This window comes from Harpegnathos saltator, unplaced genomic scaffold, assembly GCF_003227715.2.
Source record: "Harpegnathos saltator strain DR-91 unplaced genomic scaffold, Hsal_v8.6 scaffold434, whole genome shotgun sequence".
NCBI classification, from domain to species: Eukaryota; Metazoa; Arthropoda; class Insecta; order Hymenoptera; family Formicidae; genus Harpegnathos; species Harpegnathos saltator.
This window is the reverse complement of record NW_020230244.1, coordinates 480,426-504,598: the sequence shown is the minus strand read 5'-3', so window position 1 is coordinate 504,598 and position 24,173 is coordinate 480,426. Positions and strand designations below refer to the sequence as shown.

The 24,173-nt window shown below is 51.1% G+C and overlaps 1 protein-coding gene across 2 annotated transcripts in view; it reads right to left on the bottom strand.

The window, feature by feature from the left end:
• The window catches only part of LOC105192346 (neural cell adhesion molecule 1), a 234,846-nt gene that overhangs the window by 68,998 nt on the left and 141,675 nt on the right, over positions 1-24,173 (bottom strand). For both annotated transcript variants that reach the window (XM_025301626.1, XM_025301628.1), the window contains exons 2-3: positions 15,547-15,679; positions 9,400-9,608 (exon numbers count right to left, since the gene is read on the bottom strand). In XM_025301626.1, coding sequence (XP_025157411.1) covers positions 9,400-9,608; positions 15,547-15,679 — 342 coding nt within the window. The remainder of the gene's footprint in view (positions 1-9,399; positions 9,609-15,546; positions 15,680-24,173) is intronic.

Sequence of the window (24,173 nt, the reverse complement as noted above, 5' to 3'; positions counted from 1 at the left end):
TTGCTCTCCCCTGGCAAGAATACACCCGACTACCATTTATTTGCGCACTATTGTCTTTAATTTCATGTAATCTGCGACCCTTTAACGCTCGCTGCAAAGGCGTCCGCTAATTAATTCTTAATTTAATAGTAAATTTATGCAAAGGAAAAGACTTATTGTTATTTGGGAGAAATAAAGGCCCTTCGTCTCATTTACATGTTAAAAGAGAGCGCGCCCAAAGTCCTGAAATTCACGATATTCAGTGGATCTAATTAAACTTTCGCTATTAAATTTCGCAAACGGAAGATTAACCATGGTCTACTTTATGGCTGTTTCACCGGTGTGTGCACATGTGTGTGCGCACGCGCGCGCGTGTGTGTGTTTGTGTCATGTAATACCTACGTCGACGGGCAGGAAAAGACGACTTGTACATCGCCATGGAACATTTCGGGGGACGGAGAGGGGAGGGGGTGGACTAAGGGAGCCGAGGAGTAGAACTTGAATTCAGGCCATCCGAGTAGAAGCTCGAGTTTCATCTACAAATTCCTTTCCTCTTTGCCGAGCATGTGCTCACCCATACACCGTGCGCGCGCGGTGCATGATACGAAAAAAGAAAGAAAAAAAAAAAATTTTTTCCACGACAGGTATATGCACATATGTATACGCGTGCATTTATGTGTATTTTGTGTGTGTGTGTGTGTGTGTGTGTGTGAGGGAGCAACCCTTTCATTGGAAGTTACGCATCTCGCGAGTTCAGGGACTGCAGTCTCGCACCGTCGCAGCCGCAACAGTAAAATTTATACGCCCGTACTCACCCTCGAGAGACGAAAGGAGTGGGAGGAGAGAGGAAAAGAGAGAGGGAGAAGGAAGAAAGGAAGGGAGAGAGAGAGAGAGAGAAAGATCGAGAAAGAGAAATCTATCTTGGCGTTTCGTTTGAATTCATCCACATCGCGGATCCGAAAGTAACGCGAGATATGCCGGATACCACATGGCGGAAAAAAACCATAGTAGTCTCACGTCGAAGCAACAACGAAACGTGAGAAGCTCGCTTCACGTCGCGACTTACGTTATAAGACGGCCCTCACAAAAGGGCGCATGAACCCCTCCCTCCCCCCTCGCCGCATCGCTTCCATGTGTAGCACGCACAGCGCCTTCAGAGGCTTAATAAAGGTACTCCGTGGGAACATCTCGCGGTCGTCGCCTTTTATACGCGTCGTCGCCGGGCGAGGGACGCGCGGAGCGCAGCGGGGTGAAATACTCGCGGTGGCAAAGGCGTCTCGGCGGGGGCGCGATGCCGACGCAACGTCGGCCCGGTAACGATCCACTCGCCGCAAATCTGCGACATTAAAGTTGCATTTGCGGTGCGCGCGCCGGTAAGCAAGAATTTCGGCGATCCTTGCTCGAACTTGGCTTTTTCCCTACGAAGAGGCAGAGAGGAAAGGAGCAAGAGGGAAGAATAGAAAGTAAGAAAGGCAGAGAGAGAGAGAGAGAGAGAGAGAGATCGGATTTCTTGCCGAGTCGGATCGGCGGAATCTCGTTCGACCGAAGTGGACGCGTCAGTCTTCGAGCGGGGGTGCGAAGGGGCGGCGTGCTTAGAAGTAAAATACTATTAAAAGTTCGCGGGAAAGGCGCGAGTGGGAAAATCCAGATCAATTACCTTTCGGGAGAACAATCCGGGCTGGGCGTGGGTGGGCGCATCGACGAATACTGAAAACTTCGGGGCCCCCGGGAGTGGATCTCCATTCGTAACTTCAGAGCGAGCAAATCGAACGTATTCGGTGGAGTAAGGAGGCTTTCTTGTTCTCCGGAGATTATACGGCGCGTCTCGGGCGGAATCCGCAACTATACCAGACCTTCGCGATAACGCGAACGCAACCGATTCGATGTTGTCAACTTGCGAGCGGTCTCGCACAGCGCTAAACGCTGGCGAGTTCGAACTCGCCGCGTGAATCTTAATTTCGTGACGCAATCGCACGTGAAATTAAAAGTCCGCGCGCGCGCGCGCGCGATCGATTATCGTCGCGACACATTTTCACGTTTTATCGTTTTCGTTGCGACATGAGAGCTTGTTCAAAGTTCTCGAGAACTAAGGCTGGAGAAGAAAGAAAAAGGAGTCACGCCGTGACTACGCGAAATATAATCAGTGTTTCACGAGACTCTCTTCTCGCTTATAATCGTTCGCTCAACGATCCTGGAATCCGCCAGATGTTCCTTCGACGACAACGGCATCGTGCATACGTATGCATGGGAGAGACTACGGAAGAATCGGCTGGAGCACGGGCTGCGTCGAGAATGTCGAATCGGCTGAGAGCAGCGGGGAAGAGGAGACTTAATCCGCTTTATTATTATTACTTTAGTTTCGCCTTTACGGTTATCGCCGAGGTTAATTTTTATCCCGATTATTACAGCCCGATATATATCTATATATATATATATATATATACATATATATATACGTTTTCAGATTTTACCGGCCACGCATTCATTAGAGGCCGGGGGATTAGGAGGGCCCCGCGCGAGGGGCGAAAGAACGCCTGGGCGGAACGAGAGAGAGATAATGTTGGGAATAATTATCCTCGTGGAAAATTTACGGATTACGTTAAAAGGGAACGATGATCGCTCGAGCGCGTGCGCGCTGAAATTTATCCCTTAGATTTCGAGGCCGGCCGTGGCCGATTGCGATGTATTATCTCTTTATCGCGCGGCGCGCCAGATGCGGCCCTCTCCCCCTCCCTCCCTCCCTCCCCTTTCCTTCTCCCTGGCGCTCGCGCTGTTTGAACTTTTAAGATATTATTTCTTCGCGAGATCTCCCGCCGGATATGACTTCAATTTAGCAGGGTAGAATGTTTCTTGCTCCACCTGCTCCTCCCTGCTTCGCGAACAGTTTATGCTTCCGCGCTCGACCGGCTGTTATTTTTCCTGCGGCTAGCCGTAGTTTCATCTGCTCATCGAAGAGTAGGAGTAAATATAACTTCCGGGAGACTAACACGTTCCGTAGGCGCCTTCTTTTCTCTCCACCCTCCTCTCTTTCTTTCTTTCTTTCTTCCCTCCGTCTAGCCTGACGACGACGACACCGTCCTATGGTTTCCAATAAACCGACGGGTCCTAAGAACGCGTTCGTGGCCGATTGAACTTATAGCGGATTTACACGGGACTCGAGTGTTGCCGTATCGCGTATCGACTGCTGTCGATCCCAACATTACGTCTATTGTTTTGCGCCGAACTCGATACTGCACTGGTTTACGTAACCGAGGAGAGAAGAATTGGTCACACTGTTGCTCCAATATTGGAAGTCGAACACCGGTGATATCGACACCAACATTCTGTAGCGGAGACTGTGACGGATGTCCCACGTGGAACATACGAGGTCCTCCTACCGCCTTCCCCCTCTCATCCCTTTCGGCTTGGAAAATTTGCCAAGTTATTCGGCCTCCTCTTCTCCCTTCTCCTTTCTCCTCGTCCGCTCGACTTCCCTCCTGCTCATCCCCTTTGAAATAGTAGAGGGCACGTTGTATCTCTCCCTCTCTCTCTCTCTCTCTCTCTCCCTCTCTTTTCCTTCGTTTCAATACCGACAATGGCGCAGCAAGACGAATGTCCTATCTCCTCCGAAAGTTCCAACTATGAGCAAGTCTAAATGCGAATTGTTCGCGGGGAGACGACTTTTTGCCGCCCCGCCGTACGGCCATTTGTCTGGCGGAGTTGCTCGATCGCGCGATAGTCTAAGCACAGCGAGACGTACGTTCGAATGTCGTTTGAACTCCCCCCGGGAGGTACTCACCCCGGTGAATGAGCGATGGTGTATTATTTTACGCGTATGCGCGCTCGTTGCGCGAGATATGTATGTGCGCGCGTGTGCGCGAGATATGTATGACATACACACACACACACACACATACACACAGAACGAGCTGGCGAGATTCGACTCGACGTGTGTAATTCCCGAGCGAGCGGGAAAGAGACAGAACGAGAGCGCGCGCGTTCACTCGCTCGAATAAAAATTCCGGGCCGTCCACTCGGCGCGCGCGCGCGCGCGCGAGTACGTTTCGCGCGCGCTAACCGTGACAAAGTGTACCTCGCGGGTAGGGGAACTGCTCATTAATGAGAGCGCGCTGGGGCACAAAGCAAGTTCTTAAACGGTTCGCTCGACGTGCATTAATCATAATACAGCGAGAAGGGCGGAAAAAGCGCGCGCGAGGTTACATTACGTGGGTCGCATCAGAAACGAAACGAAATATTTTCCTTGGCGGCGCGGCCCCTCCCCGCCGTTTCGTTTATTGTTAAACGCGCGCGCGCATGCCGACGGCTGTCGCGTCGGAAATGGAGTTTCCGTGACTCTCAACGATATCAGATAATGCGGAGAGGCACCCGTCGTCGAGTGGAGGAGACGGTGTCACGCGCTCTCTACGCGGCGGGAGTGTTTTGACGCCGTCGTGTCACAAACGCAACGGAAACGCTCGCAGCGGAATGGCGCCGTGTCTCGCGCGAACGACGAGAAGGTTCGGCCTGGATGGGAGGCAGGCTGGTCTGTTTTGCCTGCACGCGAAATTTCGACAATGGCGATTACGAAGTTGCGCTCGCGAGCGCGTGGCACGGGGCGCGTCGCGCGCCGAGAGGCGTATTACACGTTTACGTCTTATCTTTCTTCCCCCTCCCCCACCCCCCGAGTAAAAAACTACACTCCGGCTTTTTCCGCGTTCCGGTCTTTTCTTACTTTAAAGAAACAACGGTTCGAGAAGATAAATGCGCTCGTTTTCTGTAGCTCGACTTCGAGGAAGTCTTAATGCGAAGAGAGCGGCCATTTCTTTAGAGTTTTTGCGCCGATTTCTGGTTCCCCGTTGGGTTACTCGGGAACCGCCTTATCTTCCTCTCGCCCGTATTTTATGAAACCCTAAAGTATGATATAATATCTGCTTAAACGAGAACTGATAGGTGTATACGCGGAGCAAGGCCGGCCCCTAAAAGTGCCAGTTCGCGCGACCATATTCGAGCCATTCTTCTTTTTTTATTGCTGCGTAAAATTTCGAGCGAGCGCGGGCAAAATTGTTTGTAATTCGTATTATCTTGTAAGTGACATTCTCCGTCTGGAAATAAATAAGCACGGGCGTGGCGTGGTGGAAATAAGCGGACTCTTTTCACCCCATCGCGTGGTAATTCAATTACGCGCTCGAACTGCTCGCTGTTGTAAATGCGTGCGTATCCAATAACTGATAATGTAAAAAAAAAAAAAAAAAACACACACACACACGTACACATGTACACTTACGTGCGTACAGATACGTATTAATTCAGTAATTACGGAAAAATATGTGATAAAATATTTTCGACTGCGTAACACACATCGTCCGATAACGTCGTCATTACTTTGCGAAATTGCAAAATATACACAATTCATGTCCGCCCGTTGCGTGAGCACGCGCGCGCGTTATTCGCATTGAAATGTCAATATTGGCCGACAGAAATTGCGAGGTATGCCGCTTTGAAACCGGCAGCATCTCGCGGAAAATTTATCGAATTACATTCTATACTTTCGGGGCTGGAATACCTTGTATTTCTTGTTCGGTCCGAAAGAGAGCACCGTCTTGGTACGATAAATGCCCTCGTTTACCAAAGCTTTAACTTCGGGGCAAAGGTTCTGGTTCCCGTCGACCGTACGAAACTTTTCACCCTCCCTTATTCCTTTTATTTTTTTCCACCGCTGGAAACCACTGTCAAACACAAAGTTCCCCCCGATACACTGACTCGGGCCGGCTGTCGTCGCGCGGCCCGTGGCGGTAATCCGTGACGGGAAATATGACGAGCGGGGTATATTTACGGCTGACGCGGCCTTTCTTCGGAAACATTGTTCCGCGGCCGCCGATCGGACGGGGAATATCCACTTCCTGCGATACACGAGACACGCGATTCGCGGCCGCGCAACCACGTCCATCCACTTTACGGCAAAATCCTATTGCACTAGTTCCCCGAGAGCAACGAGATCTTTCGGAGATTCGACGAGGAGCGTTGACGGTATCGAGCAGTCGATTCATTTGTATAGTAAAAATAGCATTTCTAACTTTTCAAGCGCGACGTCGCGCGCGTGTCACCGACGACCAAGAGGTACTCTTGCATTTTTCTTGCGTTTGACATTAACTGGACGTGACATGACGCACTGGCATTAGAGTCGTCAAAGGTTAATTCGGTCACCCGATAACGCGTATCGCGTTCCGACCAGCTGACCTATCCGCTTCCCAGCGTGCATCTCCGAACATAAAAGGTGACGATTTAAAAAGGAACAAAACGGCCAGAAGGAAGATATAAAATCGCGCTCTACCAACGATCTAGTCACACGCTCGCATCCTCTGCTCACCCTCATCCACTGACCGACCCTCTTCCCTGCCACTGTCACGACACACAGTGCATCTAATTCGAGTGCATCCCGCACCCTGCGCATCCTCGCTCGTTCGGTGCACACGCTCCTGCGCGCCAGTCTTTGACGGCTGCGACGCGCAAATACGCGACGGAACGCGAACGCGCCCGTAAAGGAGTGCGATTTAAATTCCTCGGGTGTGGCGTTTAACGGCGGGCATCCCCCATTCTCGCCCATGTCGCGAACAGTCTCGCTCCCCGTCGGTGTCGTTGACGATCGCGATCGTGCACGTACTGGGTGTCCAGCTAGCTATCGTCGAGCGCGCGCGCGCGTGCTCGCCATGAGAGAACATTAACGGCGGTCGAACTGGCAAACGCAGTGAGTCTCACTGAGACGCCAGACGACACGAATGGCTCGCCACGGCTATTGGTATACACCAACGCGGCGGATTCGCCGACAAATGCGAACCCACGGCAAATCCGCGACATCGAGGCGGCGACAAAAAACTTGCGTCCACCGTCGGACCCCGGCAGGAGGATAATTACCACGGCTCCGTATCCGTCTTACGTACGAACGGTCACCAGACGACGAAAAGAGTATTTATTCGCTGGTGTTGGTACACCCCGTACATCCCGTTGCGGAAAAATGGAACTGGCGAGAGTACGATGTGCAATTTCGCCGGCGAAAGGCGGCGGTGGCGGCGGCGACGGCGAGGGAGCTGGGGGGGGGGGGGCAAAGCACGTTAATTGGCGTTCATCTGGAAAAGGTTTACCAACGGCCGGGAGTGTCTACGAGTAAGCACGGCTGCTCGGTGCAGGGACGTGCGAAATGTTGGCGGGTCGAGAGGGCATGTCGAGGGGGGGCTAATTACCCCGCGGGAAAAATTCCTCGGCGCATGCCGGCCAACGGCGGCGAATCCCGAGGCGACGCACGCTCGCCCGTCGGCGTTTCCATAACTTTTCAACAGGATTGTTAATTGGATTCTTTTTTCTCCCCTTAACCTCCCGTCCTCCGTTCCCTCGCTCGCTCTATCACCCTCGTTTCTCTCTTTCTCCTCCTTCTTCCTTCTTTCTTCTCTCTCTCTCTCTCTCTCTCTCTCTCTCTCCCTCTCTCTCTCTCACACTCTCTCTCCTCTTTTCTCGCCTTTTCTTCTTCGGCGCCGCGTGCTCGCCTCGCCTTGCCGTTTACTTTATTTCGAATTTATTAGGTCGCTTAATTGCCGTTTCGCAATTCTTTTGTCGGCGCGCTGAAAATGCCCGTCACGTCAAACGGCTGCGGAACAACGTGGTCGGTCCGAGGAAAGGCGCAATGTTTTAAATTCACCATCGAAAAGAAGGAAAAAGCTTTCAGAAAGGCGCGCTAATTAGCAATCTCGATGGAGCTTATGATCTAATTTCACGTGGCGTGGTGACTCTCTTCAGGTATACTACACCCGCTTCAATCTCGCATTCTTTTTACACAAGCGACGTTTTTCACGATATAAACAGAATCGATAATCGGATTGAAATAGTGAATATTTGAAGGAAATTATCGCGGCTTCGTGAGAGGAAGTGCAGAAGCGCGTATACACGCTGACACGGCTCTCTCAACGGCGGGCACGATTCTCAAGGGGAATCGTTGCGAAGGCTCGCGCGCGCGCCAAATAATTATCGTCCACGCGACGACGACGGGCGACGATTCGCTATCTGTTGATTCGCGCGACACTTGTCTCCATCTTAGCGAGCATCAAAGAGCTTTAATTCCAGTAAAAGTCCTTTTCGGCGATCACCGAGTCTCGAGTTGATCCTCGCACGGCTCTGCCTCTCGCCTTGAGCACTCGTGCAATACCTTACGACGATGGGTTTTAGTAATAGCGAAGTTGTACGCGCGCGCGCGCGCGCGCGCGTGCTCGAGCGGGAACGTCTACGGCGGAGGAGGAGACACGTTACTTCGAGGCGGCACTTACGCCAAGTCCGTAAAACTTTCGTGTCATTTTTAGCATAATCGCAATACACGTCAAGTGGTCGTTCCGCTCGAGCGCGGCTAATTGGGTATTAATGAAAGACGTAATTAGCCGGAGGGAAGCTTCGGCGAAGTTTACAATTGGCTCCGGTTACTCCTTGGAAGACGCGAAGGCCGGTTTCTTCCTGCCGTTCGCGCTGGTAAAAATAACGGGGAGGCTTTTTACACAGTGTCGCGCGTTTCGGATAATGACGACGCGAGTTCTAGAAGGAAGATTGCTAAGGAAGGGCTAATTCGTTATCGAGCTGCTGCACCGAGCGCGAGGAGACACCAGCGTTTATGATATTCGCGCACTTACGCACACAGTAAGCGGACGGACGATGCACGGAGCCGCAAAAAGCGGGCAATTTCCATCTTGGATTTATACCACCATTCACTGTGAACGTGACTTCTCGCGTGTCGCGACGTTACAAAATCCCGTAATCGCACACGGAAGTGTACAATTTAAGCGCAGCCGTTTCGCGCAATACAGACTCGTCGGATCTGATCGAATTGAATCGTTAATCGAGAAGAGTAAATTCGGATAAGATGGCGAGAATATACGAGTATGCACAGTATCGTTGTTTCCAAAAAGTGCACGCGCATAAACTGCAGCAGATGTCAATCATCCTTGAGAATGGATACAAAAAACGCCACTGTTTAGCATTTGTCGGAAAAATTACAGCCTATGGTCATCTCACCCGAGTTTATCCCGTTCCGTTCTAGAAACACTGGACGATTTTGCAGAGAATGGGAAAACCATATCCCCCGAAAGATTCACGCTGATGAACGTAACGTCGAAACAACCTCGAATCTAGCTCACGTTCGAATTAGACTTAGGGTCATCATCATCCGGTTACTTTGCGCGTGGCCAGCCTGGAGCCGGCCTCAAATCCGTCTTTCGATAATCGTATCGGTTTCGCAAGTGTATTCGTCGAACGAGCGCGTCGATTTGGCGCAACGTTAACCCCGCAGACGCAATTTGCTCGGCGGGTTGGCGCCGGCGACGGAGGTAACGGAGGACGAGGGGGGGGGGGGGGGGAATCGAAATGATCCCGCGCGCTCCGTAAAACTTACTTATCGGACAAACTTACCGATCACGGTCAAATTGACTTTGGAGTTTCTCGTCTGGCCGATCTGGAAGTCGACGCGGCACCTGTAGATACCCGCGTCCTCCTCCCTGATGTGATCGACCCCGAGCTCGGCCGGCTGCTTGTCCGGCATGAAATAGGCCCGATTCGAGAACACGGTGTCGTCCGACCATTTCTCGGCGAAGCCAAAGTCCCGGCCCCTGGCGTCGACACTGCGGCAGAAAGGAGACGAGAGACCGATAAGGGGGAGAATCTGAGAGATCGAGTGCAATTAATAATCGGAGAAAGCGTAGGCTATGTGAACTACCGTTTCGCATTGACCTTTTCCGAACGACGCATCATCTATTCACGGATAATAATGGATTTTCAGATGCTCTCGTCCGCCCTCGTGTTTCCTAATAAAATTTGCAATATCGCGAGGAAGATATATATTAAAATTATTTTAATATAAAATTATTAAAATATATTCTCTCTCTCTCTCTGCGTCCATTGTTCTGTCTCCCTTGAGGCTGTTTTTATAGATAGCTCGGAAAAGCGAGTTTAAACGTCGTATTAGTGTCAATAAATTACAAAATTTTCATCATGATTTTAACGTATTAAATATTGGAACGTATGTATAAATTGATTTAATAACCCGATAATGACGGTAATAATATGATAATTTGGGTTTTACACGATTCGAATGGACCAAATTTCATCTGGATGCCCAAAAGCGCGAATAAAATTATATTTGTCGAAAGCTGGATATATATATATATATATATATTTATCGTGCGCGCATTTGTGATATTGCAGCAGGACAAAATAAAATATAGGTTGTATAACGCGCAAGACGTGTTTGCGTATCGTAACTAAACGGAGGTATCTTGCCGAATGTAGTCGGCAGTTCGGTTATATACATTCTCGGACAGGCATAATCGGAATGTTATCAATTAAAGTAAATGTATGCTCGCACACTTTACGATACACACGTGTGTAGCGCAATAATAAGCATGCAAATTAAAACATCTCTATCTGAGAAGTGCGACGTTCTGAATTATGGCCGGGATAATTTCATGGTAAATATAAGAATTATTAATATAAAAATATAAGAATTATTGTTATAAAGCTGTAAGCGTTGCAAGCGTTGCACACGGCAACACGAGCGATATCAGATACGCAAAATTGGTTATTTTACAATTCATGTAACACGTAAATTTTCTCCGCAACGACACCAATGTCGTCGTCATCGTCGTCGTCCTTGTCGTCGATGTCGTCGTCGTCCTCGTCGTCGTCGTCGTCGTCGTCGTCGTCGTCGTCGTCGTCGTCCTTGTCATCGTCGTCATTGTCGTCGTCAGTTTCGCGCCGACTTGAAAACTTTTCTTTCTTTTCCTCTATCTCTCTCCATCTCTCTTTCTCTCTCGCTCGTTTTCCGATCCTGTCATATAACAAAGTTTTCGTGTTTTTGTTGCGAGACTTTTTTTCTCACCAGCGAGCCTCGGTGAGAGCCATTTAAATCGATATAAGAGAGGTATTTAAAGCAATGTAAAAAGTTTTATAAAGATGCCGGTGCACCCGGTAGCAGAGGAGGCTCTTGGTTACTGTACGGACAAGAGAGGCAAAAAAATAAAAAAGAATAAAAAACGAAAGGGGAGAAAAGGGAACAGAAAGATCGCGCGTATACCTATCTATACGGATGTCCCACTTTTATCACGTTGCATTTTTAACGTCGAATTCCTTGAAAAGCGTTGAAAATAAATTCCCGCTGAATGATAACATGACGATTCACACACGCGATCTGATAATTCGATTTAGCTGGGGTGTCACTCGCGCTCGCAGAATAGTTGCGAATGTTTCGAATTATTTCGAAATTGCGATTCCAAGTGACGGACATATTACATAGATTCTAGAATGCTACATTCGATTCGGGAATTTCGTCATTTCGAAAAAATTTATGTACGTTTATTCCCTACAAACTTATTATTAAAAAGGGAAAAGAGGCATAAAGAGAGAGAGAGAGAGAGAGAGAGAGAGAGAGAGAGAGAGAACGTTCTTCCGCTATATCTTCACTTTGAACAGATAATTTAATTTAGGCGAGTGTAATACGAGACGAGATGAGCTGTAAAATTAATTTCTGAAGCCTACGTGGTGCATAAACCATCGCACCGCTAACGAGATTATTCTTTGATAGCGGAAATGAGTTAACGAAAATATAATATCATCGTTCTACGCATGTCGTCGCAGTCGGCGTGTCTCTGCGGTAAATATCGAAATTCTGATCTCTCCGGAACATCGACGGCCTCGAAAAAATCGTGTGATCGTTCCGTGGAAACGACATTTCGCCGGCCATCGACTCCAACGGCAGACCATCAGCGGCAACATGGGTGGCACGTGCTGCACTCGTCAATGGTCGATCGAGCGATCTGATGTGATTTTAAAAACTCGCGATTCCAAACGATTTGCTGGTAATTTCATTGGCGATTTAACAGCTATTTTAACACTGTCATTATCATGGTTATTTCGAATGTTCATTAGCATTGTGTCCAGTCTGCCGTGAAGGCTGCGAATGAATCTATCAGCCGATGCAAAGGAATAAATTAAAATTCACCAGGAATTTCGTTACTATATATGTATATATATACACACATACACACATATATATACATATGATGTGTGTGTAGTTTAAATCGCCCTTTCTTTCGTGGCCTCTTTCTTTCTCTACCTATCGATCTATCTCTATTTATCTATCTATCTATCTATCCATCTATCTCTCTCTCTCTCTCTCTTCCGTAAGCAAGCGTTATCGCGGCTGATTGAATCGCCGACCGATGTAATTGGCACATAATTAAAGTTCCTCCACCGATCGTTACCATGGGCAATAATTATTTCAAGCCACGAACGCTATCAAATTGTAATAATTATACCATCATAATTGATTTCGTTTCACGGCGATTGCGTTCTCTTTCGCTGTTAATTGGTACCTAATGATTTGCATGATGTGACAACGATACGCGCGTTGTTTTTAATTTCGGTAAACTCGCTGACTTTGCGGCGCGGCTCGCAACCGGTTAGATTCGCTCGAGAACGAAAACAATGTGTTCCACGAAAGATATGCCGGATGCTTCCGATTTTGCAAACGATGTTATTTTCGATACCAAACTTGGTCGTGATTTTGTCACGCGACACGATTTTGCCGCGCGACGAGATTACAACATTTATTTATCTCATCCGCGTGTTCAATTCTGGACGCTCAGAAAGTCTGACAATATTTGACGAGTTTCTCGCGCGCAAACAGCGGGCGGAACAGGCGGAGGGAAAAAACGGTGGGCGGTGCAAGCAAATCGCGCGAACGGGCGAAACAAGGCGAAATTTCGTTGTTGCTGCTGTATAATGATCGATTTATTAGCCATTCCGAGCGCACGCACGGTCGATGCCGCGTACTTCTTATTCACCAGGCCGCAAGCGCGCACGCGCGACTGTATTATCGGGAAATGAAAGTACTTGTTACTTAGCGGCGTCGAATATGAATAAAAAGCGCGGATCTCGCGGTGGCATTCGAACGCGAGCGCGAGCGCGTATCGTCGCTATTTTTCCGCCCTTTTAAGACCCGTCAGCGCACTGGCTTACCGTGGTGTGACCGGCCTTTTCCTTCTCCGGCCGTGGGCGTGTGTATATCGCAACATTTGAAAAGGCTTTAAAACCGTGAGCCGGCGCGATAAAAGTGGGCCGAGGATACTCCACGGCATCACGCGGTACTCCTCCGCTTTTCTATGAAGGGAAAGTGGATAATGGTGTAGGCGGGACGGGAGTTGCATGTTAAGCAGCGCGGCGTTAAAATATAAAGTACTTAACGTGCTACAGCCACTACTAATCTGCGATGTAAATAGCGACCTGTTTATAAAAAGAGAGAGAGAGAGAGAGAGAGAGAGAGAGGAAGAGAGAAGGAGAGAAAAGCGATTTCTCGTAGCGTCGCGATGCAGTTTTTGCATGCCCGTTTGCGAAACGGTTTGAATACAAGTTTCGCGATGAAAGTAGAGGCGCATCAAACGGTCACGACTGCGAGCTACTATTCATGAGTCTGCAGAAGCTGTGATTCATTATGACAGAAAGCAAAGTGACAAAAAATACACGAGACACATCCCCGATGTCTGCAACGGGGGATTCATAATTCAAGGAAAACATAATTGTCTTCGTTATACTCTTGTCTGATACGGGTCTTCTAGCGGATAAGAATACTTCCTACTTCCGTCGCGAGGAAACGTGCTCGTATAGCTGCACAAACGAGAGAGAGAGAGAGAGAGAGAGTGCATTGAGGATCGCGGCGATGCTCGGCTCGGTCGGAGCTAAACCGCACACTTTGACGACGGGCGTGTGACTAAAGGAAACGTGTCGCGAGCCGCTCGGTCGTTCGCGTCGTCCGTCGTTACATTTATCGCGATAACGACATCTGTAATTTTTCACAAATTCGTTTGCAACACACGAGGCGAGGATCTGACGACAACAAATGAACTATACGCACGTTAACGAGCGGAGACCTCCTTTTCTCGCCCCCCTTTCTCTCCTTAACTCGGGGTCTAAAACCGCGCGCGCGTATTCCCGACGCCACGCGCGTGATAAATCTGCTGCCTTCGGGCCTTCAGCGACGTTCATCGCGCGCTATCAGAATAACGAACAATCTGTTTGTCCGCATAGTTCACGTGGTTTGTAGCGAACGTGAGGGAAAATTAAACTCGGCGAAAAATCGCGTCGCGATAGGAAAACTAGATGGACGCAATTTCATTGTCCACGGCACTAACCCGGTTAAGACGCCACGCCGGCGCTGGCCGATGAAACTATCGCGAATTTCGTTATCTACGAGCGCGCCCGCTCGCTCGCTCGCTCGCTCGTATTTTCGCTGACGAGCTCGAATAACCGCGCGCGGCGGTCGCCGCCGCTCTGCGCGACGTTGTTGCGTAAGCGGCCCGATGGACGGCACGTGACGGGTAATTAAAAGCGTGGTGGCGGAGTCATATGAAACATTGAAATTTGTTTACGCAGCTCGGAGTAACGACGGCAATGGCGATGGCGATGGCGATGGCGATGGCGATGGCGACGACGACGACGGCGGCGGCGGCGTCGCGCGAAACGCGCCGCGTCGACGGTGGTAATGGTGATGGAGATGCGCGCTGCCACCGCTTCATGGTCTCTCTTTGTTCCGCTTTTGTTCCGCTTTTTTTTTCCATTTTATTTTTCGATCGTAAACATATATCTCCGCGTTGGTATCGCGATACCGCCCGTCATTAGTATGTACATCGCGGACGCGACGGGTAACAGTTGCGTAACACAACCGCGAAATTTAATCTACATAATACCGGGGCCGGAGATCGCGCGCACGCGCGCACAAGAGAGAGGGAAAGAGAGGGGGGGGGAGAGGGAGAGAGAGAGAGAGAGAGAGCCAGTCGTGGTTAAAAAGCGCCATCCGCGAGGCGGGGCGATATTTCAGCCCTTGCAGATGATACGGGTCGGTGCAATTTTTTTCGCGCGGCTGATCAGCGGCTACGATAATGATCTACGATACGCGATAACGATAATGATCTATCGCCACGCCGGATGCGCGTTCGCACGCGCGGACGTTTGGAAAATTCGCCGCCGCGTCAATAAGACAATAACGATCGCGCGCGTTCCGCATAGAGCGTCGATTTCATTCCGTTTTTATCCGATTATTCTCTCTCCCTTTTCGGACGATCGTTACAAATCGACGCTTGTGCAATATTCAGCGGCGGCTCGTTCCTCTTTCCCTCCCCCCTCTCTTTCTTTCCCGCGCGCGCGCAAACAAGATATATATTCCTTGCGCGACGGCGAAAATCGAGTTCGAAGACAATTTTCGGATAAAAGCGACTACCAATCTCGCATTGTGCCGGCGGGCTGTTTGCAGTCGGTCCGCCCTGGACCGACGGAGGAGGAGGAACGGCCGGTGATAGTTTGCGGCCCGGTGCTCTGTGTACGTGACCGTATGTGCAGGCGTATGTGCATTTGCGTATGCGTGTGTGTCGAGCTCGCTCGCTCGCTCGCTCACTCACTCGCTCGCTCGCTCGCTCGCTCGTTCGCTCGTTCGCTCGTTCGCTCGGCCGTCCGTTCTCACACGTACGTACGTATGTACGTTCGCCTGTATATAGATTGATTGCACTTTACCTGTAAACTGATGTACCAAGATCCTCGCGATACCACAGCACAAGATGCACCGAGTCCCCCTCGTGAGTGGTTGATATGTCGCAGGGAAGATAGGTGGGATCTCCGACCAGAGCCACGATGTGTGATATGGGTACTAAACACAGAGACGCGAAACGGTCAGAGTTGGTTTAACAGCGAAAGGCACTTTCGGCGGGAAATATCGTGTTATCGGAGAATATCTCGGTGTCCCGGTGACACTCGGGGCCGCGCGCGGGGCGAAGAGGCGCTTTCTTCGGCGCGCGACACTTCAAAGGTGTGTGTGTGTGTGTGTGTGTAACGGAAAATCGTGGCGCGATTCGCCGTCGGAAATGTGAAATCGGTCACTCGAGGACCGCGCGCGCAATTAGCGCGCTACACGTTCGCGCCACGAGCAACTTTTCTCGTTTCTCGACGAGGACGAGGGGAGAGGGGAGGGGTGGGCGCGGCGGGAAGGATTTCTTCCCGATGCTTTTTCGTCCGTTTTTCCGCAGATCAACGCGCCAACGGGAAATCGCAATTTTACACACGTACGTGGCAAAAACGTAATTCGAGGAGCCCGGTCTGCCGCGGATATGTCCGCATATTGATAAAAACGCAATTTGCTCGCGCGGCATATAAATGAATTCGTTCTATCAGAATAATCTTTCACTTTGTATGCAATTACGTATCGTGTGTGTTTCATTTTCCCGACGAGCTTTCCCTGTGATTATATTATTCGGTGATGCGTGAACGCCCCTGCGTAATGCGATAAGTATCAGACTATTATTGCTACTGCTCGTGCTCACGCGAACAACGTATGTACACACACACACACACACACACACACACACACACACACACATACATATATATACACGCATATAATTGCATTCAATATTAGAATAAACACCTTCGTTAATTGTAGCATTAAATTATTTGCCGTTTCGGCGATAACGTGACGTTACATTAACGAAAATAAATTCATTCACGTGGCGCTGGCTGCGGCCACGGCGTTGTTGATATATTTATATCAATATATAATAATTTTCTACAATATTAATATATATGTCCAAAAAGAATCGCGACGATACCAACCTCGCGCAAATCGTGCATTTTGCGCTGATATCGCGTTATCCGCTCGGCTCATTAAACGATCTCACGCGTAAAACCACGATCCAATCGCTACGCGTGTAGCGAGATGTCTCAGGCGTTTTACATCCGTCTCATAAAATAGACGACGAAAGGACGCGTTCTCTCCGTTGTAACTCCGACAGAACATCTTCGGGCGCGCGGGAGTGCACGAAAGCTTTGATGCATTCCTGCATGGATACGCCGCAATAAGGTCGTAAAAATTCAGTGCTCGCGAGGATAAAATTCGAAACGTCGCAACGACGCAACTTTTCGCGCGCAGGTTATGCTCGTTTCGAGAGATGTGGCGATTCTTTCGATCGAAATTAAATGATCGCTATTTACGACGCGTCTTTCTTTCTCTCTATCGCTCTCTCCCTCCCCCCCTTCTCTCTCTCTCTCTCTCTCTCTCTCTCGTTTTCTTTCTTTTTCCTCTGGTGTGTACAGATGCAGTACAGCGACGCAAACGACGACGACGATGGTGGAAAATTTTGAAGTATTCCCGAAGATCCTAGAAGACGTCGTCGAGAGTTCGTGCACCCGCTTCGTCGTTTTGCTACGTCGATTTTCTACTACGACGACGACGACGACGACGACAACGACGACAACGACGACGACGACGGCAACGACAACGACAACGACGACGACGACGACGACGGCAACGGCGACGACGACGACGACGACGACGACGACGACGACGACGACGACGACGACGACGACGACGACGACGACGACGGGGGCGGCGGCGACGGCGTATCGGCTCTTTTCTCCTTCCGTATATCGACGGTCTATTCGCCGAGATATCCGATGTCGGAGATATCAGGGGTTGGGTCGCGTCGACGGGTCGTTTTATGCGAGCGCTTTTTACCAAGAATAAAATTTGCGCCGGACTCTAAAGTGCAAAGAGCGTTCGATTGCGTCGTTCTGCAGCGCTACGCGACGCGGCGTGACGCCGCGCGGCGCGGCATAAATAACATTTTTTACAATTACATTGTTCGCCCGAGAAAAACGCACCTCTACAGCGGAGCGGAGGGGGGGGAGGAGGAGGAGCGACTGCGCGCCACCATCGTTGTCATCGCTACTTATTGTCCGCGAACGGAAAAATCGTTCATACGCGATAATCGTGCCAAGTCGCGGAAAACGGTATGCGAGCATGTATATGACATTTATGAGCACGCGATGTATCGCGAGCTGATTGTCTCTGACGGCGTTGCCAATTTTATGGTAATTGCGTATTCAGAAAAATACCAGATAAAACAGCCACTCTCGGAAGTTTTTCGCGTCACTCCAAATATGAATATGGAAATGGGCGAAATATGTTGACGTAAGATAAAATGCCTTTTCCAGCGGCTCTGTCCAGAGGCCGAATCGGACGGGCAGTTTGAAGCCGAGGGAAAACACGGAGCCACGTCGACGTGTATAACCATCATTAACCGAAATTTCCGGCGATGCGAGAGAAAAGGGTCACGGGAAAAGGAGTTTATGGAAAGATAAAAAGCGAGAGATGAGATGAGAGAGAGAGAGAGAGAGAGGAAGAAAAGCGGATCATGCTGATATCCATCGATAAATTGATCCGGTGATGGGCGGGATATGCGATGTGTTCTCATAAAACCCTCGTAAATTCGAGGAAAATTAGAGTATTACGTCTTACGACCGACTAATCGGATTAATGTCGCATGATGGCCCGTTAAATCCCGGTCCCTCTTTTACGGCGCGAATGGATCGGATCTGGCGCGCGGTCGCTCCGGGCGCGGATTTAAAAATCGACAAATCGACAAATCGGAACTCGGAAAACTCATCTCCGCGTTCGCGTCGCGTCGCGTCGCGTCGCGGATGTCGGGGATGGATATCTCCGAAGAGTGTCGGCTCAGCCCATTTTGCCCTTCTCTTAATTCCTCCCCCTCTCCTTTTCTCTCTCACCGCTCTCCGCTTTCTTGCTGTTGCGACGATGCGCCTCGAAGATATCCGCGCTACGAGTTTTAACGATGAATGATTTTATCGCGTCGACAGGCGTGTGCAGGCGAGCAGTTTTGTTGCGCCTGTTCGTTGCCCGACGGCGGGTAATGGCTTTCGTCGGTGCCATCCCCCCGTCGATACTTAGGATATTTCCCTTTTTCGCCACCCTCTCGGCCTCGCCGCCTGTCCTCCACGCTACACTCGGCTCGCCCTCGTATCTCGGATACTCGCGACGTGCAAGAGTGCACTGTGTGTCATCACGCGTCTGATATCCGACGTAAGCCCTCGCGTTCCTATGGGACTCGGAGACGCGGCGCGTGTTTTCCGCGATGCTTCCCGTCACGCGTTCGCAAAGTGCACATCGTCCCTTTCCCATCTTCCTTACCTCCCGCTCCGAGTACTTTCCAACATACGCCATGTGTACGTCTCGTTTCCTTCGTCCACATCGCGGCCTATAAGAATGCTCGTCCCCCTGCTCCTTGTTATTGCGTCACTCATCTCGCCGCGTCAATTAATTGTCAGGCAACTGACAAGATCTGCTGCTCCGTCGCGCCGCGATGGCGTCTTCGCGTTATCTCACGCGCATCGCAGATTTGCGATATGCATCATTCCCCGGGACAGGGCGGCGTCGAGAGAGGGACGCGAGAGGCGCTCTCTCGCGCGTGCGTCTCCCCCGTGGTCTCGCCGATGTATCCGCATCCTTCCTTCTTTCCGCTCGCTCGCTCGCTCGCTCGCTCGCTCGCTCTCGCGGCGGTCGTTACGATGACGTTCGAAAACACGTCTTGACGTTTCGTGCCGTATCAACGACACGTGTGCATTATATCGGCGATGTCGCAGGCGTCGCCTGCGTCATGCTGTTTGTCACATCGCGGGGAGCATGTACGTAAACCGGCTGTCGTGCAGCAATGCGCGGCAGCGGCAACGGCAACGACAACGGCAACGGCAGCAGCCAGGAGCACGCCGCGGTCTGAATCGATAATATCAAAGGCAAGAGAGAGAGAGAGAGAGAGAGAGAGAGAGAGAGAGAGAGAGAGGAGGACGTGTAGGCTTCGGACTTTGCGGCCAGCCCGCCGCTCTGATTTGACCCACATAGAGTGCTTAACGGCGCTAAATCGGATGACGTGGACGTGGACGTGGACGTGGACGCGGCACGACGCTGCGCGATGCGGGGAACGTATCGAATAGAGCGACGGATATCGGAAGATCGAGAGAGCGCGCGCGCGCGTCCCACGAGTTTTAAGTGCTATTTCCTTTGCCAACAACAGGCCGCTCCGCTAATTCGAGAATCACCGGCTCGTCGAGCGTCGCTTTTACGACAGACGATAAAATATAGAGAGGCCACGCAGGGAGAATTAGTTTGCACAGTGTGGAGAGCGCGGGAGAGGGGACGTGTGTGCGAGAGCAAGTTCGTCGATCTCGCTCGCGCGTCGCCGTGGAATCTCCGTCGCGGAAAATACGTAAATATCGTACGTCCGCGACGGGAGGGACTAATTTTCGGGAGTGTAAGGCGGATTCGATCCGTTCGTTGGAATATCGTCGAGGCGGAATATATCCGGTCAACCGGCCAGCTCGCCAATTTTCTATCGACACTGAACCGACGACCCCCGCAGGATCGTCGCCGCGCGTGACGGGCAGGACGCGCTGTACATGCGCTGCAGGCGTGTATACGGGCGCATTTAGCACGAAATGTGACACTAGATAACGGGATACGGGTTGATGTATCTCGTGAATTGCTTAACGCTCGTCTGCAGCCGCGCGTGCGCGCGCTCGTGTGAACACATATTAGTCGCCGCGATGAAGGATTTCGGAAGACTGCGACACGCGTGTGTGTTGTTTGTCGGTTATTTCCGAAAATTATTTACAAAAACAAGAGACAGGAGAGACGCGGTCGCGGCGGATGGACCAACGCGCGTATCAGCGCTGTCGCGAATTAAGATTATTCCGTGCTTTTGCGCCCGGCTGCGCGCGACTCGAGCGTATCGGGAACCACAGTGTATCCAAGTATATATTCACGTCATAACCTTAATCCGAGAATGCTAAGTATGCACGGCAGCCATGCTGCTCGTATAATCGCGGGTACCTGAAAATTTCGCAAGCTGTGATTGAGTCGCGCGTCCGTCGTGAGCGAGCGAGGGAGCTCACGACGTTCCTACCTAGCTACTGCTTGCAACATCGATGCGCTCCGCTGAATGAAGTGCTCGTCGCTCGTACGATGGGAAATACAAGAGCGATAGTACAGGAGGGGCGCGTGTACGACACAACACAGCGGGAATTTCGCGAAAGCCGGCTCTCGCTCGAGCGAGTTCGCCGCGTTCCAAAGTCGAACGAAAATATTTGCGGCGGCCTGGCTCTAACAAGTAACCGAATCGATTGGTGAAATACGTCGTTAAACGCGCGAGTAAATAAATAAACGTACCATTACCGAGCGTTGCGCGGACATTTCTCTTTATCCCTCCCTCCCTCTCTCTCTCTCTCTCTACATTTCTCGCTCGCTCGTTCTCTCTCACAGTCTCTGGCGATAATCGTGAACCTGAAACTTCGTTCGGGATCGATCGTAAATTATGAACACGGTCATAATATATCTCGTGAGTAATGCGATGTAAAACCTTCACCGCTCGCCGGGGGAGAGAAACGCAGGCGGATATTTCTGCGAGCGCACGCCCGCCCGCAGCATTTAAATGCACGCGCGCGCGTTGTCCGCTAAATTCAGTACATTTAGAGGGAACGCATTAAATTTACAAATACTTCATCGGCGTAAATGACGTAAGCCGTGCCCGCAGCGGCGCTACCGCGAGCGTTACATCAGCCATGAAATATTCGGGTCGCTTTCCCCGCCAGCTAAATACCGTTCTCGTGTATAAGCGTTCATCCGCCGCTCTCTGCGAGCGCCGAGAGCTGCCGGCTGGGCCGGGCCGATAGGCGCGCGCGCGCGCGCACACGGCGGCGCGGATAAAAAATTTATTTATAATAATCGAAATATTTCCCGCGCTTGTGTAAATTCGCGAATTTTAACCGCGTCGACAGCTCGTGTCGATGTATCATGGATGCTCGCTCTTGAATAAACTATGCGCAGCGAAATCGCTTTTGTTTCACATTCTTTTGCGACCGGTCGACCGATCGTGGTGCGGTACGGGCTCGGCTTTGGCATGTTATTTAAACGCGACGCGGTATCACGCGTCCGATGTACTTTTAATTATGTTCCGTTGCGACAAAAAAGCGACGTGAATGCGCGTGCGCGCGGTGAAAATCATTATCGACGCGAGGACGCCGATCTCTACTTTCCGCGGATTCCTCGCGGTCTCTCTCGCGATCTTTTTCTCACTCTCTCTCACTCTCTCTCTCTCTCTCTCTCTCTCTCTCTCTCTCTCTCTCTCTCGCTCGCGCGCGAATTTGCTCGTTTCCGAAATTTCACACGGAGACAGAGCCGGGACGAGCTTCCGGGGATGACGCGATGCGCTGGAAAACCCTGTCGGCTAAATAAAACAAAACTAGTCCATTGTTGCGTGATGCTATATAAAATCAAATACGTGCTCCGAGCTAAAGCGCGCGCACTCTAATGTCGAACACAGCGGAATCGCATTAACGTCGGACGATAACGTTTTTCAATTTCGCTTCGGTCCTCTCTACCCCTGCCCCCTCTTTCTCACGCCATGTGAACACGCCATTCTCGTCCTGCTTACGGTTCCCGAAGCGCTTATAACTTGTAGTCACGTCCACCTGTCGTTCCAAGCTCACCGGGTATACCGTGCGACGTCGGTCAGCGTGCGAAACGACGAAGATAAGCAGGACGCACGAAGATAAGAAAACACGAAGTAAGATAAGAAACGATCCGACGTACATTGTCCTCGTACGTTCACTCGCCGGCGACACGAGAGAGCGCGAATTTTCATTCGCGCTCCGCGAACGACAACGTTGAAAGATTAACCGCGCGAGATTCAGCTCGCGAAATGTCGGCGCGGTGCGTGCCCCGTCTCGCCGAAATGACGTTATAATTCGCCCATGTTAATTGAAAGATATGCGCGCTTGCGAGCGAACATTCACCCCTTCTATCCGCGGCGCACAGAGGCATCTCAATAATTTCCGCTCGTTACATTACGGCGAAATTTAATAATTACCGGCCGTGACCGCAGTGCGTCGCTCGGCCCATGTCGATTATTATCGGCCACACAACCGAGAGGTATTAAAACGCGGCGCGCGCAAAGGGACCGCCCGATTCCTGCGGCACCTGCCGAGGCGCGATTTATTAATCCTATCACACGGAGAATTCGGTTTGCCGTCGGGAACGTTGACAAAGTCAGAGCCGGCCCCGGTCGGTCGAGAGGCCTAGCCGCGATTCCTCCCCCCCCCTCCCCTCCTCCCCGGTCGCTTCGCCAACACGCGAGCGGACTTATTTAATGACCGGGGTTTATCTCGCCGGCCTCGAGAGCTCCGATGCAGGAAATAAGCTCGCGCCATTTCATCCCGGATATATCCCGCGCGCCGGCGGATGAAGCCGGAGATCGTGAAAGCGCGTCCTCTCGGTCACGGCGCGTCCTGAGGGATCTGTCCTTCCTATCTGTCCCGGCCGCGCGACCGCCGTTGGTTTTGCCAATGTAAATTGACTTGTCAATTTGCACAATGCATAGCAATAAGCGGCAGGCTGATGCAGCACGTGCTAGAGTTTGCGAGGGTCTCCTTGGTTTCACGGACGAGAGATTCCGTAATATCCACTATCTCTCGCTCGGCGTCCCGTCGGGAGCCCGAGACGAAAAGAGACTCGGCGAGCCGTCGCTGACGCGAGCTAATTCTTCCTCTCTGTCTCGCGCTACGTGCGTGGGGGAGGAACGTCTAAAAAAGGGAAAAAACGTCGGCGCGGCGCGCGACAGGATTGTACCGGCCGTTATCCCGCGACCCCGCTACAGCGAGGCTTCACTCTCGGCTTCGCATTTCCACCTGTGATCCTCGTCCCTTCGTCCCCCTTCGGCGCGCGATCGTGACGAAAAACGTCACACGACCGTTCCAAGCGAGCGGGCAAATTGACCCGCCGCGTTGCTGCTTCCTCCGCCATTGTCGCGCGCGCGGCCGGAGCCTTTGTATTCGCGGATCTATTGGCGGTGTATACTCGCGCAAAGCGAAGAGGCGCGCAAGAGGTGTAGATGAGCGTCGCGTGCGCGATTCGCAGGCTCCAGGTATTATTTCATTGGATCGCCCCGCTACTACATCTGAGCCTTTGATTACGTCGATACGGATTAAAACACCCGATATAATGTCATTGTGCGCGCCGTGCGTTATTATTCGGGAAATTACATAGGGCGAGGGTTTAATTGGTTGATCGCGGCCGCGGCCGCGGACCCGCTTTCTATATATCGTGGACGTCCTCGATGACCGTTTCTCTCGTTCCCGCACCGAGAACGAGATGAGAGGCGGGAGAGAGAAGAAGATAGATAGATAGATAGATAGATAGATAGATAGATAGAGAACGGTGTGCTTCCGCTTCGCGTGCCCTTATTGGACGGGTGATATTCTGTCAAAATATTTTCCATCCGGCGGGCGCGGGCGTGTATTCC